Source organism: Astatotilapia calliptera, chromosome 6 (genome assembly GCF_964374335.1).
Source record: "Astatotilapia calliptera chromosome 6, fAstCal68.1, whole genome shotgun sequence".
Lineage (NCBI taxonomy): Eukaryota > Metazoa > Chordata > Actinopteri > Cichliformes > Cichlidae > Astatotilapia > Astatotilapia calliptera.
Window position 1 is genome coordinate 19,825,104 of NC_137427.1, and position 17,965 is coordinate 19,843,068.

General features: G+C 42.2%; 1 protein-coding gene across 13 annotated transcripts in view; it reads left to right on the forward strand.

Moving 5' to 3' along the window:
* ank2a (ankyrin 2a, neuronal) overlaps positions 1-17,965 on the forward strand; it is an 88,372-nt gene that overhangs the window by 54,524 nt on the left and 15,883 nt on the right. For all 13 annotated transcript variants that reach the window (XM_080302908.1, XM_080302915.1, XM_080302916.1 and 10 more), the window contains 2 exons: positions 93-303; positions 586-661. In XM_080302908.1, coding sequence (XP_080159034.1) covers positions 93-303; positions 586-661 — 287 coding nt within the window. The remainder of the gene's footprint in view (positions 1-92; positions 304-585; positions 662-17,965) is intronic.

The following is a 17,965-nucleotide window of genomic DNA, read 5'->3' on the forward strand; positions in this document are numbered from 1 at the left end:
GTACTTCTTAGCACACTGAACACCCTACCTTACACCAAGCTCCCTGTGTGTTTACGTTCATTCATATATATACATATATATGTTGTTTTTAGTGTCAGTAGCCTTATCTTCAGTCCAAGAGGATGCAGATAGCCCCAGAGTCGTGAGAAAAGTGGAGTCAGATCGCAGACCACCCCCAGCTGTTTCAGAAGAGGACCTCTCAGTCGCTTCCCTACTGGATATTCCTTCGTGGGCAGAGCCTGTTGGACAGATCCATTCGGAGAGCATGCATGGTGACCTATTGGAGGAGCTTGAAATCCCGCAGTAAGTTATTCATTTGAAAATATTCCTGACTCTGCAAAATGCACTGGCAGTACAACACAATGTCAGATCAAACTACTCCTTTTCTCAAGCCTAATGTTTCCCACCAAGTTGTCCTCAGGAAACAGAACAGTGTCCTATCCTGCTTCAGGCTGTTCTTTGTGTCATATAGTGGGTGCAGTTCTTTGGGTGTGTTTCCCTTTTAGCTTGTCAGATTAGGACTCTGAGATGCACATTTATCATCAAAGTCAGATTTTGTGACCTATCTTTCTTTTTGTTCTGCAGTGAGTTGAATCCTAACTTGTGGACCTCTGAGAATGTAATTACACGTGAATCAAGTCAAGACAACTTAGATGAGCAAGTAAGTATGCAGCCTACTTCAAAAGAAGCTGCATTTGGGAGCCAAGCAACTCAGGTTTATGACCCCAAAGTGAAAGACCAGGAAGCTCATTTCATCAGCTCTTTCCAAGGTGGAGCTCAAGTCAAAGATGGTCAAAGCCTAGAGCACTGTGGTTATGAAGACAAGCAAGGTCAATCCTGTGAAATTCACTCATCTCACTCATCTTTTTCTGTCAGAGACTTTACTCTGAGGCTGTCAGAGTCAGACAAAATTGAAACTGATATCAGTAAGCTTTGTAATGAATTACATTGTGCACCCTTGTTTTGCAGTAGAGATCCAGCCAGTTCTAGTGAGATCACAGCCCAGTTCAAGAGAGTACTCTATAGTCATGACAAGACCACACAGGTTTCAGGTGTGGACATGGACACCAAACCCTTCAAGTTAAGCAAAGAAGAAATAACAAAGTGCAATGTATATAGTGAAGTCATTCTGGAAAACTTGCCCTTCATTGATGACAATGCTGATATGCAGGCAACTGAACTCAATATTGCAACAGCTAAGTCCAGCAACGTGAATCCATTTAAAAATGGCATACAGACAATGATGCCATGCAGTCAGACAACCTGTCGCCCTCATTGTATGGCTTGTGACTCAACTGAGATGATCTGTAATTGTTATTCTACTACTCCAAACAGTAACAATGTTGTAGCAGCAGCAAACAGGTCCTGCATTACTGAGCCAGAGAATTTGTCTTTCCACTATTTCCAGCCTGTCACTTATCTCACACTACAAACACCTGAGTGTGGTATCACATTACCTTCCACTTTTATAGACTGCAGCCGATTGACCCCTGATTCTTTAGCATCTGAAGAGCAGTGTGGCTCCCTTTCTCCCGCTAATGAAAGTGGTCACTTCCTTCCAGATGCATGGATGTTAAATGAATCTGTACCTAGATTGTCATCCCCCGAATCTGTCATGTCAGTTAGTGATTATAGAGCAATGTCACCTGACTCTCCTCAGGGTGGGGAAAGAGTATTACCTCCAGACTTTTCAAGTATATTTGATGAGACCTATGCACTCTCTGTTATGTCTGAGAGATGTAGTTCTCCAGAAGTTACAAACAACTTCACTGAAAATGAATATAACACCTGTGAGTCATGTAGTTACGACCACAAACTGCTTTTTGGGTCAAAGGCTTTTGTTCCTGTAATTTCACACTCTAGACCAGTATCGAATGACTATCTAATCTCTAAATATAGTCCAAGACATGAGGGTGAACATTTAAAGAAAGAATCCAGAACATTCTCACCTGTGATAGTAGAAAATGAATATGATCTTTCAGTTCACAAAGGAATATCTTCACCTGACTTGTGTGCAGCTATTCATGACTATTTATCTACAGATAGGGATTGCCGACCATCTTCCCCACAATCGCAAACTTCTCAGTGCAGTTTTTCATTTCTTGAACTATTGCTGTCACAGCCAATTCGCACACAGCTAATGAATCAACACTGTCATTATTATTTACAGTATTCAGGAGAAAATCCATCCTCACCATCCCTGATGCCAACTTCTTACCAAAAATTCAGTGTAAAGGAAGCAGGTCAAAGTAGCCCTTTGATGGAGGACTATGTAGATTGTGATTGCCCTCCGTCTATCCCCCAGCAATCTGCCACATCAGTTTATCTTCCACCACATTTTTCTGCTTCACAGCACCAACATAATGCATGTGATGTCAAGCAATATACTATAAAGAATTGCTCATCTCATCTTAATCAATGGCGAGATGATAAAACCACAGATGCATCAGATTCATTGATATGTCACATGAAAGGACGAGAAATACCAATTATGGATTCATCTACTCTTACATGTGTAGAAGTCAAAATCATTGACACTGAAGACTTGGGCTGTTCAGCTAAAGAAGAAGAGTCATTTCAATTTAAGCCACTAGTTTCTGGAGTCCAAAAATTAAGAGAGGAAAGGAGTCAATCTTACCTTGATTACTGGTTTTCAAAGCTGGAAGCAGAATCTTTAGAAAATAATTCATTACCAGGGAAGTCAGTTGAAGATTTAACAACAAAGCCAAAATTGGCTCCAGAATACAATGAAATGAAAGAGACTATAAATTTGACTTCGGTGAAAGAATTATCACCTACCAAAGACCAACACCAAAAACTTGAAACTTGTGACAACTTGCAAAAAATATCTTTAGCCCAACCACTTGTGTTTGACTTAGTGGAGAGACCAAAATACATTTTGGACTTTCCAACGATAACTCAATTCTCTAACACAAAAAAACCCTTAAATGAAACTGTAAACAAAGACTGTCAGTATGCATTATTCACAACTGAGAAGGAAGCACTAAGGCCATGTTTGAAAATTTCACATACATCGCTAGGAAAACAGAGGGATTATGTATTTCCTGAAGATACAAAAAGTTTGGGGACCGTATGCACTCTAACTGAAAAGGAGTTAACCCTTATCAGTGACTTGAGAACAGTACCTACACAAGTTTTTGAGGATAACAAAAAAAATTCAAAAGATTTCTATTCTTCAGATATTGAACTTACACGCTCAGCTTTTAATGTAAAATCATGCCTAAGATTGCGGCCAAAATCTCCTGAATCATTGGAGTCTGATGATGAATTTAGTCCTCTCTCTCCTGACTCACCTGTTACTCAGTTCAGATGTCCCCATAATGAGTACAATGAAGAATTGCTAAGGCCTGCTTCAAGACCTTTGACCTATGCACAGGTTGTGCGAGGCTTTACACATGACAACGAATGTGACACTTTATTTGACTTCCAAATTAGTGACTTGAGAACTATGCCTTCTGCATCTTCGCCATCAGAAGCATCTGATACAGAACATACCCTTTGTTTTCTAGACGAGTGGGTGGTGGAATTAAAGCCCCAGTCTCCTGAATCACTAGAGTCTGAAGGTGAATTTAGGCCGCTCTCTCCAGACTCACCTGTTCCTCAGTTCAGATGTCCCCATAATGAATGTAATGCGGAATTGTTAGGGCAAAGGTCGGTTACACCAGAATCAGCATTTTCAGACTGGGAAGATTCTGATTTGCGTCTGGAAATTATGTTTGATGAGATCAGACCAGTGTCCTCTCAGTCACATTCATCTGATTTTAGTCTGGATCTGTTGTCAGATAATAGAGCATTGTCTCCAGAGTTTGTGTCTCCTGGTTTGGACTTTTCACTCTTGAACAGTTGGCTGGCAGACTTTAGAGCATCCTCCCCAGAATCTGTGGTGTCAGTTCATCAATGTCCTCATTCTTCTTCCCTGATGTTAAGTCCAACAATCAGTCAACATTGTAACTACTACTTGCAATATTCTGAAAAAAGGCCCACGTCACCTCTTTCAACAATGTCCGATAATGATGATTTAGAATCTTGTCTTGCACAAATGTTTGAAGACAACAGACCAGATTCACCAGATTCCTACTCTTCAAATGTTGAAGTTAAACACTCAGCTCTTACTGTAAAATCATCGCCTTTGCTGCCTGCTTCAAGAACTTTGACCTATGCACAGGTTGTGCGAGGCTTTACACATGACAACAAATGTGACACTTTATTTGACTTCCAAAGTAGTGACTTGAGAACTATGCCTTCTGCATCTTCGCCATCAGAAGCATCTGATACAGAACATACCCTTTATCTTCTAGACGAGTGGGTGGCGGAATTAAGGCCACAGTCTCCTGAATCGCTGGAGTCTGAAGGTGAATTTAGGCCGCTCTCTCCGGACTCACCTGTTCCTCAGTTCAGATGTCCCCATAATGAATGTAATGCGGAATTGTTAGGGCAAAGGTCGGTTACACCAGAATCAGCATTTTCAGACTGGGAAGATTCTCATTTGTGTCTGGAAATTATGTTTGATGACATCAGACCAGTGTCCTCTCAGTCACATTCATCTGATTTTAGTCTGGATCTGTTGTCAGATAATAGAGCGTTGTCTCCAGAGTTTGTGTCTCCTGGTTTGGACTTTTCACTCTTGAACAGTTGGCTGGCAGACTTTAGAGGATCCTCCCCAGAATCTGTGGTGTCAGTTCATCAATGTCCTCATTCTTCTTCCATGATGTTAAGTCCAACAATCAGTCAACATTGTAACTACTACTTGCAATATTCTGAAAATAGGCCCACGTCACCTCTTTCAACAATGTCCGATAATGATGATTTAGAATCTTGTCTTGCACAAATGTTTGAAGACAACAGACCAGATTCACCAGATTCCTATTCTTTAAATGCTGAAGTTAAACACTCAGCTCTTACTGTAAAATCATCGCCTTTGCTGCCTGCTTCAAGAACTTTGACCTATGCACAGGTTGTGCGAGGCTTTACACATGACAACGAATGTGACACTTTATTTGACTTCCAAAGTAGTGACTTGAGAACTATGCCTTCTGCATCTTCGCCATCAGAAGCATCTGATACAGAACATACCCTTTATCTTCTAGACGAGTGGGTGGCGGAATTAAGGCCACAGTCTCCTGAATCGCTGGAGTCTGAAGGTGAATTTAGGCCGCTCTCTCCGGACTCACCTGTTCCTCAGTTCAGATGTCCCCATAATGAATGTAATGCGGAATTGTTAGGGCAAAGGTCGGTTACACCAGAATCAGCATTTTCAGACTGGGAAGATTCTGATTTGCGTCTGGAAATTATGTTTGATGAGATCAGACCAGTGTCCTCTCAGTCACATTCATCTGATTTTAGTCTGGATCTGTTGTCAGATAATAGAGCGTTGTCTCCAGAGTTTGTGTCTCCTGGTTTGGACTTTTCACTCTTGAACAGTTGGCTGGCAGACTTTAGAGCATCCTCCCCAGAATCTGTGGTGTCAGTTCATCAATGTCCTCATTCTTCTTCCCTGATGTTAAGTCCAACAATCAGTCAACATTGTAACTACTACTTGCAATATTCTGAAAATAGGCCCACGTCACCTCTTTCAACAATGTCCGATAATGATGATTTAGAATCTTGTCTTGCACAAATGTTTGAAGACAACAGACCAGATTCACCAGATTCCTACTCTTCAAATGTTGAAGTTAAACACTCAGCTCTTACTGTAAAATCATCGCCTTTGCTGCCTGCTTCAAGAACTTTGACCTATGCACAGGTTGTGCGAGGCTTTACACATGACAACAAATGTGACACTTTATTTGACTTCCAAAGTAGTGACTTGAGAACTATGCCTTCTGCATCTTCGCCATTAGAAGCATCTGATACAGAATATACCCTTTATCTTCTAGACGAGTGGGTGGCGGAATTAAGGCCACAGTCTCCTGAATCGCTGGAGTCTGAAGGTGAATTTAGGCTGCTCTCTCCGGACTCACCTGTTCCTCAGTTCAGATGTCCCCATAATGAATGTAATGCGGAATTGTTAGGGCAAAGGTCGGTTACACCAGAATCAGCATTTTCAGACTGGGAAGATTCTGATTTGCGTCTGGAAATTATGTTTGATGAGATCAGACCAGTGTCCTCTCAGTCACATTCATCTGATTTTAGTCTGGATCTGTTGTCAGATAATAGAGCGTTGTCTCCAGAGTTTGTGTCTCCTGGTTTGGACTTTTCACTCTTGAACAGTTGGCTGGCAGACTTTAGAGCATCCTCCCCAGAATCTGTGGTGTCAGTTCATCAATGTCCTCATTCTTCTTCCCTGATGTTAAGTCCAACAATCAGTCAACATTGTAACTACTACTTGCAATATTCTGAAAATAGGCCCACGTCACCTCTTTCAACAATGTCCGATAATGATGATTTAGAATCTTGTCTTGCACAAATGTTTGAAGACAACAGACCAGATTCACCAGATTCCTATTCTTTAAATGTTGAAGTTAAACACTCAGCTCTTACTGTAAAATCATCGCCTTTGCTGCCTGCTTCAAGAACTTTGACCTATGCACAGGTTGTGCGAGGCTTTACACATGACAACGAATGTGACACTTTATTTGACTTCCAAAGTAGTGACTTGAGAACTATGCCTTCTGCATCTTCGCTATCAGAAGCATCTGATACAGAACATACCCTTTATCTTCTAGACGAGTGGGTGGCGGAATTAAGGCCACAGTCTCCTGAATCGCTGGAGTCTGAAGGTGAATTTAGGCCGCTCTCTCCGGACTCACCTGTTCCTCAGTTCAGATGTCCCCATAATGAATGTAATGCGGAATTGTTAGGGCAAAGGTCGGTTACACCAGAATCAGCATTTTCAGACTGGGAAGATTCTGATTTGCGTCTGGAAATTATGTTTGATGAGATCAGACCAGTGTCCTCTCAGTCACATTCATCTGATTTTAGTCTGGATCTGTTGTCAGATAATAGAGCATTGTCTCCAGAGTTTGTGTCTCCTGGTTTGGACTTTTCACTCTTGAACAGTTGGCTGGCAGACTTTAGAGCATCCTCCCCAGAATCTGTGGTGTCAGTTCATCAATGTCCTCATTCTTCTTCCCTGATGTTAAGTCCAACAATCAGTCAACATTGTAACTACTACTTGCAATATTCTGAAAAAAGGCCCACGTCACCTCTTTCAACAATGTCCGATAATGATGATTTAGAATCTTGTCTTGCACAAATGTTTGAAGACAACAGACCAGATTCACCAGATTCCTACTCTTCAAATGTTGAAGTTAAACACTCAGCTCTTACTGTAAAATCATCGCCTTTGCTGCCTGCTTCAAGAACTTTGACCTATGCACAGGTTGTGCGAGGCTTTACACATGACAACAAATGTGACACTTTATTTGACTTCCAAAGTAGTGACTTGAGAACTATGCCTTCTGCATCTTCGCCATCAGAAGCATCTGATACAGAACATACCCTTTATCTTCTAGACGAGTGGGTGGCGGAATTAAGGCCACAGTCTCCTGAATCGCTGGAGTCTGAAGGTGAATTTAGGCCGCTCTCTCCGGACTCACCTGTTCCTCAGTTCAGATGTCCCCATAATGAATGTAATGCGGAATTGTTAGGGCAAAGGTCGGTTACACCAGAATCAGCATTTTCAGACTGGGAAGATTCTGATTTGCGTCTGGAAATTATGTTTGATGAGATCAGACCAGTGTCCTCTCAGTCACATTCATCTGATTTTAGTCTGGATCTGTTGTCAGATAATAGAGCGTTGTCTCCAGAGTTTGTGTCTCCTGGTTTGGACTTTTCACTCTTGAACAGTTGGCTGGCAGACTTTAGAGCATCCTCCCCAGAATCTGTGGTGTCAGTTCATCAATGTCCTCATTCTTCTTCCCTGATGTTAAGTCCAACAATCAGTCAACATTGTAACTACTACTTGCAATATTCTGAAAATAGGCCCACGTCACCTCTTTCAACAATGTCCGATAATGATGATTTAGAATCTTGTCTTGCACAAATGTTTGAAGACAACAGACCAGATTCACCAGATTCCTATTCTTTAAATGTTGAAGTTAAACACTCAGCTCTTACTGTAAAATCATCGCCTTTGCTGCCTGCTTCAAGAACTTTGACCTATGCACAGGTTGTGCGAGGCTTTACACATGACAACGAATGTGACACTTTATTTGACTTCCAAAGTAGTGACTTGAGAACTATGCCTTCTGCATCTTCGCCATTAGAAGCATCTGATACAGAATATACCCTTTATCTTCTAGACGAGTGGGTGGCGGAATTAAGGCCACAGTCTCCTGAATCGCTGGAGTCTGAAGGTGAATTTAGGCTGCTCTCTCCGGACTCACCTGTTCCTCAGTTCAGATGTCCCCATAATGAATGTAATGCGGAATTGTTAGGGCAAAGGTCGGTTACACCAGAATCAGCATTTTCAGACTGGGAAGATTCTGATTTGCGTCTGGAAATTATGTTTGATGAGATCAGACCAGTGTCCTCTCAGTCACATTCATCTGATTTTAGTCTGGATCTGTTGTCAGATAATAGAGCGTTGTCTCCAGAGTTTGTGTCTCCTGGTTTGGACTTTTCACTCTTGAACAGTTGGCTGGCAGACTTTAGAGCATCCTCCCCAGAATCTGTGGTGTCAGTTCATCAATGTCCTCATTCTTCTTCCCTGATGTTAAGTCCAACAATCAGTCAACATTGTAACTACTACTTGCAATATTCTGAAAATAGGCCCACGTCACCTCTTTCAACAATGTCCGATAATGATGATTTAGAATCTTGTCTTGCACAAATGTTTGAAGACAACAGACCAGATTCACCAGATTCCTATTCTTTAAATGTTGAAGTTAAACACTCAGCTCTTACTGTAAAATCATCGCCTTTGCTGCCTGCTTCAAGAACTTTGACCTATGCACAGGTTGTGCGAGGCTTTACACATGACAACGAATGTGACACTTTATTTGACTTCCAAAGTAGTGACTTGAGAACTATGCCTTCTGCATCTTCGCTATCAGAAGCATCTGATACAGAACATACCCTTTATCTTCTAGACGAGTGGGTGGCGGAATTAAGGCCACAGTCTCCTGAATCGCTGGAGTCTGAAGGTGAATTTAGGCCGCTCTCTCCGGACTCACCTGTTCCTCAGTTCAGATGTCCCCATAATGAATGTAATGCGGAATTGTTAGGGCAAAGGTCGGTTACACCAGAATCAGCATTTTCAGACTGGGAAGATTCTGATTTGCGTCTGGAAATTATGTTTGATGAGATCAGACCAGTGTCCTCTCAGTCACATTCATCTGATTTTAGTCTGGATCTGTTGTCAGATAATAGAGCATTGTCTCCAGAGTTTGTGTCTCCTGGTTTGGACTTTTCACTCTTGAACAGTTGGCTGGCAGACTTTAGAGCATCCTCCCCAGAATCTGTGGTGTCAGTTCATCAATGTCCTCATTCTTCTTCCCTGATGTTAAGTCCAACAATCAGTCAACATTGTAACTACTACTTGCAATATTCTGAAAAAAGGCCCACGTCACCTCTTTCAACAATGTCCGATAATGATGATTTAGAATCTTGTCTTGCACAAATGTTTGAAGACAACAGACCAGATTCACCAGATTCCTACTCTTCAAATGTTGAAGTTAAACACTCAGCTCTTACTGTAAAATCATCGCCTTTGCTGCCTGCTTCAAGAACTTTGACCTATGCACAGGTTGTGCGAGGCTTTACACATGACAACAAATGTGACACTTTATTTGACTTCCAAAGTAGTGACTTGAGAACTATGCCTTCTGCATCTTCGCCATCAGAAGCATCTGATACAGAACATACCCTTTATCTTCTAGACGAGTGGGTGGCGGAATTAAGGCCACAGTCTCCTGAATCGCTGGAGTCTGAAGGTGAATTTAGGCCGCTCTCTCCGGACTCACCTGTTCCTCAGTTCAGATGTCCCCATAATGAATGTAATGCGGAATTGTTAGGGCAAAGGTCGGTTACACCAGAATCAGCATTTTCAGACTGGGAAGATTCTCATTTGTGTCTGGAAATTATGTTTGATGACATCAGACCAGTGTCCTCTCAGTCACATTCATCTGATTTTAGTCTGGATCTGTTGTCAGATAATAGAGCGTTGTCTCCAGAGTTTGTGTCTCCTGGTTTGGACTTTTCACTCTTGAACAGTTGGCTGGCAGACTTTAGAGGATCCTCCCCAGAATCTGTGGTGTCAGTTCATCAATGTCCTCATTCTTCTTCCATGATGTTAAGTCCAACAATCAGTCAACATTGTAACTACTACTTGCAATATTCTGAAAATAGGCCCACGTCACCTCTTTCAACAATGTCCGATAATGATGATTTAGAATCTTGTCTTGCACAAATGTTTGAAGACAACAGACCAGATTCACCAGATTCCTATTCTTTAAATGTTGAAGTTAAACACTCAGCTCTTACTGTAAAATCATCGCCTTTGCTGCCTGCTTCAAGAACTTTGACCTATGCACAGGTTGTGCGAGGCTTTACACATGACAACGAATGTGACACTTTATTTGACTTCCAAAGTAGTGACTTGAGAACTATGCCTTCTGCATCTTCGCCATCAGAAGCATCTGATACAGAACATACCCTTTATCTTCTAGACGAGTGGGTGGCGGAATTAAGGCCACAGTCTCCTGAATCGCTGGAGTCTGAAGGTGAATTTAGGCCGCTCTCTCCGGACTCACCTGTTCCTCAGTTCAGATGTCCCCATAATGAATGTAATGCGGAATTGTTAGGGCAAAGGTCGGTTACACCAGAATCAGCATTTTCAGACTGGGAAGATTCTGATTTGCGTCTGAAAATTATGTTTGATGAGATCAGACCAGTGTCCTCTCAGTCACATTCATCTGATTTTAGTCTGGATCTGTTGTCAGATAATAGAGCGTTGTCTCCAGAGTTTGTGTCTCCTGGTTTGGACTTTTCACTCTTGAACAGTTGGCTGGCAGACTTTAGAGCATCCTCCCCAGAATCTGTGGTGTCAGTTCATCAATGTCCTCATTCTTCTTCCCTGATGTTAAGTCCAACAATCAGTCAACATTGTAACTACTACTTGCAATATTCTGAAAAAAGGCCCACGTCACCTCTTTCAACAATGTCCGATAATGATGATTTAGAATCTTGTCTTGCACAAATGTTTGAAGACAACAGACCAGATTCACCAGATTCCTACTCTTCAAATGTTGAAGTTAAACACTCAGCTCTTACTGTAAAATCATCGCCTTTGCTGCCTGCTTCAAGAACTTTGACCTGTGCACAGGTTGTGCGAGGCTTTACACATGACAACGAATGTGACACTTTATTTGACTTCCAAAGTAGTGACTTGAGAACTATGCCTTCTGCATCTTCGCCATCAGAAGCATCTGATACAGAATATACCCTTTATCTTCTAGACGAGTGGGTGGCGGAATTAAGGCCACAGTCTCCTGAATCGCTGGAGTCTGAAGGTGAATTTAGGCCGCTCTCTCCGGACTCACCTGTTCCTCAGTTCAGATGTCCCCATAATGAATGTAATGCGGAATTGTTAGGGCAAAGGTCGGTTACACCAGAATCAGCATTTTCAGACTGGGAAGATTCTGATTTGCGTCTGGAAATTATGTTTGATGAGATCAGACCAGTGTCCTCTCAGTCACATTCATCTGATTTTAGTCTGGATCTGTTGTCAGATAATAGAGCATTGTCTCCAGAGTTTGTGTCTCCTGGTTTGGACTTTTCACTCTTGAACAGTTGGCTGGCAGACTTTAGAGCATCCTCCCCAGAATCTGTGGTGTCAGTTCATCAATGTCCTCATTCTTCTTCCCTGATGTTAAGTCCAACAATCAGTCAACATTGTAACTACTACTTGCAATATTCTGAAAAAAGGCCCACGTCACCTCTTTCAACAATGTCCGATAATGATGATTTAGAATCTTGTCTTGCACAAATGTTTGAAGACAACAGACCAGATTCACCAGATTCCTACTCTTCAAATGTTGAAGTTAAACACTCAGCTCTTACTGTAAAATCATCGCCTTTGCTGCCTGCTTCAAGAACTTTGACCTATGCACAGGTTGTGCGAGGCTTTACACATGACAACAAATGTGACACTTTATTTGACTTCCAAAGTAGTGACTTGAGAACTATGCCTTCTGCATCTTCGCCATCAGAAGCATCTGATACAGAACATACCCTTTATCTTCTAGACGAGTGGGTGGCGGAATTAAGGCCACAGTCTCCTGAATCGCTGGAGTCTGAAGGTGAATTTAGGCCGCTCTCTCCGGACTCACCTGTTCCTCAGTTCAGATGTCCCCATAATGAATGTAATGCGGAATTGTTAGGGCAACGGTCGGTTACACCAGAATCAGCATTTTCAGACTGGGAAGATTCTGATTTGCGTCTGGAAATTATGTTTGACGAGATCAGACCAGTGTCCTCTCAGTCACATTCATCTGATTTTAGTCTGGATCTGTTGTCAGATAATAGAGCATTGTCTCCAGAGTTTGTGTCTCCTGGTTTGGACTTTTCACTCTTGAACAGTTGGCTGGCAGACTTTAGAGCATCCTCCCCAGAATCTGTGGTGTCAGTTCATCAATGTCCTCATTCTTCTTCCATGATGTTAAGTCCAACAATCAGTCAACATTGTAACTACTACTTGCAATATTCTGAAAAAAGTCCCACGTCACCTCTTTCAACAATGTCCGATAATGATGATTTAGAATCTTGTCTTGCACAAATGTTTGAAGACAACAGACCAGATTCACCAGATTCCTATTCTTTAAATGTTGAAGTTAAACACTCAGCTCTTACTGTAAAATCATCGCCTTTGCTGCCTGCTTCAAGAACTTTGACCTGTGCACAGGTTGTGCGAGGCTTTACACATGACAACGAATGTGACACTTTATTTGACTTCCAAAGTAGTGACTTGAGAACTATGCCTTCTGCATCTTCGCCATCAGAAGCATCTGATACAGAATATACCCTTTATCTTCTAGACGAGTGGGTGGCGGAATTAAGGCCACAGTCTCCTGAATCGCTGGAGTCTGAAGGTGAATTTAGGCTGCTCTCTCCGGACTCACCTGTTCCTCAGTTCAGATGTCCCCATAATGAATGTAATGCGGAATTGTTAGGGCAAAGGTCGGTTACACCAGAATCAGCATTTTCAGACTGGGAAGATTCTGATTTGCGTCTGGAAATTATGTTTGATGAGATCAGACCAGTGTCCTCTCAGTCACATTCATCTGATTTTAGTCTGGATCTGTTGTCAGATAATAGAGCATTGTCTCCAGAGTTTGTGTCTCCTGGTTTGGACTTTTCACTCTTGAACAGTTGGCTGGCAGACTTTAGCGCATCCTCCCCAGAATCTGTGGTGTCAGTTCATCAATGTCCTCATTCTTCTTCCCTGATGTTAAGTCCAACAATCAGTCAACATTGTAACTACTACTTGCAATATTCTGAAAAAAGTCCCACGTCACCTCTTTCAACAATGTCCGATAATGATGATTTAGAATCTTGTCTTGCACAAATGTTTGAAGACAACAGACCAGATTCACCAGATTCCTATTCTTTAAATGTTGAAGTTAAACACTCAGCTCTTACTGTAAAATCATCGCCTTTGCTGCCTGCTTCAAGAACTTTGACCTGTGCACAGGTTGTGCGAGGCTTTACACATGACAACGAATGTGACACTTTATTTGACTTCCAAAGTAGTGACTTGAGAACTATGCCTTCTGCATCTTCGCCATCAGAAGCATCTGATACAGAATATACCCTTTATCTTCTAGACGAGTGGGTGGCGGAATTAAGGCCACAGTCTCCTGAATCGCTGGAGTCTGAAGGTGAATTTAGGCCGCTCTCTCCGGACTCACCTGTTCCTCAGTTCAGATGTCCCCATAATGAATGTAATGCGGAATTGTTAGGGCAAAGGTCGGTTACACCAGAATCAGCATTTTCAGACTGGGAAGATTCTGATTTGCGTCTGGAAATTATGTTTGATGAGATCAGACCAGTGTCCTCTCAGTCACATTCATCTGATTTTAGTCTGGATCTGTTGTCAGATAATAGAGCATTGTCTCCAGAGTTTGTGTCTCCTGGTTTGGACTTTTCACTCTTGAACAGTTGGCTGGCAGACTTTAGAGCATCCTCCCCAGAATCTGTGGTGTCAGTTCATCAATGTCCTCATTCTTCTTCCCTGATGTTAAGTCCAACAATCAGTCAACATTGTAACTACTACTTGCAATATTCTGAAAAAAGGCCCACGTCACCTCTTTCAACAATGTCCGATAATGATGATTTAGAATCTTGTCTTGCACAAATGTTTGAAGACAACAGACCAGATTCACCAGATTCCTACTCTTCAAATGTTGAAGTTAAACACTCAGCTCTTACTGTAAAATCATCGCCTTTGCTGCCTGCTTCAAGAACTTTGACCTATGCACAGGTTGTGCGAGGCTTTACACATGACAACAAATGTGACACTTTATTTGACTTCCAAAGTAGTGACTTGAGAACTATGCCTTCTGCATCTTCGCCATCAGAAGCATCTGATACAGAACATACCCTTTATCTTCTAGACGAGTGGGTGGCGGAATTAAGGCCACAGTCTCCTGAATCGCTGGAGTCTGAAGGTGAATTTAGGCCGCTCTCTCCGGACTCACCTGTTCCTCAGTTCAGATGTCCCCATAATGAATGTAATGCGGAATTGTTAGGGCAACGGTCGGTTACACCAGAATCAGCATTTTCAGACTGGGAAGATTCTGATTTGCGTCTGGAAATTATGTTTGATGAGATCAGACCAGTGTCCTCTCAGTCACATTCATCTGATTTTAGTCTGGATCTGTTGTCAGATAATAGAGCATTGTCTCCAGAGTTTGTGTCTCCTGGTTTGGACTTTTCACTCTTGAACAGTTGGCTGGCAGACTTTAGAGCATCCTCCCCAGAATCTGTGGTGTCAGTTCATCAATGTCCTCATTCTTCTTCCATGATGTTAAGTCCAACAATCAGTCAACATTGTAACTACTACTTGCAATATTCTGAAAAAAGGCCCACGTCACCTCTTTCAACAATGTCCGATAATGATGATTTAGAATCTTGTCTTGCACAAATGTTTGAAGACAACAGACCAGATTCACCAGATTCCTACTCTTCAAATGTTGAAGTTAAACACTCAGCTCTTACTGTAAAATCATCGCCTTTGCTGCCTGCTTCAAGAACTTTGACCTGTGCACAGGTTGTGCGAGGCTTTACACATGACAACGAATGTGACACTTTATTTGACTTCCAAAGTAGTGACTTGAGAACTATGCCTTCTGCATCTTCGCCATCAGAAGCATCTGATACAGAATATACCCTTTATCTTCTAGACGAGTGGGTGGCGGAATTAAGGCCACAGTCTCCTGAATCGCTGGAGTCTGAAGGTGAATTTAGGCCGCTCTCTCCGGACTCACCTGTTCCTCAGTTCAGATGTCCCCATAATGAATGTAATGCGGAATTGTTAGGGCAAAGGTCGGTTACACCAGAATCAGCATTTTCAGACTGGGAAGATTCTGATTTGCGTCTGGAAATTATGTTTGATGAGATCAGACCAGTGTCCTCTCAGTCACATTCATCTGATTTTAGTCTGGATCTGTTGTCAGATAATAGAGCATTGTCTCCAGAGTTTGTGTCTCCTGGTTTGGACTTTTCACTCTTGAACAGTTGGCTGGCAGACTTTAGAGCATCCTCCCCAGAATCTGTGGTGTCAGTTCATCAATGTCCTCATTCTTCTTCCCTGATGTTAAGTCCAACAATCAGTCAACATTGTAACTACTACTTGCAATATTCTGAAAAAAGGCCCACGTCACCTCTTTCAACAATGTCCGATAATGATGATTTAGAATCTTGTCTTGCACAAATGTTTGAAGACAACAGACCAGATTCACCAGATTCCTACTCTTCAAATGTTGAAGTTAAACACTCAGCTCTTACTGTAAAATCATCGCCTTTGCTGCCTGCTTCAAGAACTTTGACCTATGCACAGGTTGTGCGAGGCTTTACACATGACAACAAATGTGACACTTTATTTGACTTCCAAAGTAGTGACTTGAGAACTATGCCTTCTGCATCTTCGCCATCAGAAGCATCTGATACAGAACATACCCTTTATCTTCTAGACGAGTGGGTGGCGGAATTAAGGCCACAGTCTCCTGAATCGCTGGAGTCTGAAGGTGAATTTAGGCCGCTCTCTCCGGACTCACCTGTTCCTCAGTTCAGATGTCCCCATAATGAATGTAATGCGGAATTGTTAGGGCAACGGTCGGTTACACCAGAATCAGCATTTTCAGACTGGGAAGATTCTGATTTGCGTCTGGAAATTATGTTTGACGAGATCAGACCAGTGTCCTCTCAGTCACATTCATCTGATTTTAGTCTGGATCTGTTGTCAGATAATAGAGCATTGTCTCCAGAGTTTGTGTCTCCTGGTTTGGACTTTTCACTCTTGAACAGTTGGCTGGCAGACTTTAGAGCATCCTCCCCAGAATCTGTGGTGTCAGTTCATCAATGTCCTCATTCTTCTTCCATGATGTTAAGTCCAACAATCAGTCAACATTGTAACTACTACTTGCAATATTCTGAAAAAAGTCCCACGTCACCTCTTTCAACAATGTCCGATAATGATGATTTAGAATCTTGTCTTGCACAAATGTTTGAAGACAACAGACCAGATTCACCAGATTCCTATTCTTTAAATGTTGAAGTTAAACACTCAGCTCTTACTGTAAAATCATCGCCTTTGCTGCCTGCTTCAAGAACTTTGACCTGTGCACAGGTTGTGCGAGGCTTTACACATGACAACGAATGTGACACTTTATTTGACTTCCAAAGTAGTGACTTGAGAACTATGCCTTCTGCATCTTCGCCATCAGAAGCATCTGATACAGAATATACCCTTTATCTTCTAGACGAGTGGGTGGCGGAATTAAGGCCACAGTCTCCTGAATCGCTGGAGTCTGAAGGTGAATTTAGGCTGCTCTCTCCGGACTCACCTGTTCCTCAGTTCAGATGTCCCCATAATGAATGTAATGCGGAATTGTTAGGGCAAAGGTCGGTTACACCAGAATCAGCATTTTCAGACTGGGAAGATTCTGATTTGCGTCTGGAAATTATGTTTGATGAGATCAGACCAGTGTCCTCTCAGTCACATTCATCTGATTTTAGTCTGGATCTGTTGTCAGATAATAGAGCATTGTCTCCAGAGTTTGTGTCTCCTGGTTTGGACTTTTCACTCTTGAACAGTTGGCTGGCAGACTTTAGCGCATCCTCCCCAGAATCTGTGGTGTCAGTTCATCAATGTCCTCATTCTTCTTCCCTGATGTTAAGTCCAACAATCAGTCAACATTGTAACTACTACTTGCAATATTCTGAAAAAAGTCCCACGTCACCTCTTTCAACAATGTCCGATAATGATGATTTAGAATCTTGTCTTGCACAAATGTTTGAAGACAACAGACCAGATTCACCAGATTCCTATTCTTTAAATGTTGAAGTTAAACACTCAGCTCTTACTGTAAAATCATCGCCTTTGCTGCCTGCTTCAAGAACTTTGACCTGTGCACAGGTTGTGCGAGGCTTTACACATGACAACGAATGTGACACTTTATTTGACTTCCAAAGTAGTGACTTGAGAACTATGCCTTCTGCATCTTCGCCATCAGAAGCATCTGATACAGAATATACCCTTTATCTTCTAGACGAGTGGGTGGCGGAATTAAGGCCACAGTCTCCTGAATCGCTGGAGTCTGAAGGTGAATTTAGGCCGCTCTCTCCGGACTCACCTGTTCCTCAGTTCAGATGTCCCCATAATGAATGTAATGCGGAATTGTTAGGGCAAAGGTCGGTTACACCAGAATCAGCATTTTCAGACTGGGAAGATTCTGATTTGCGTCTGGAAATTATGTTTGATGAGATCAGACCAGTGTCCTCT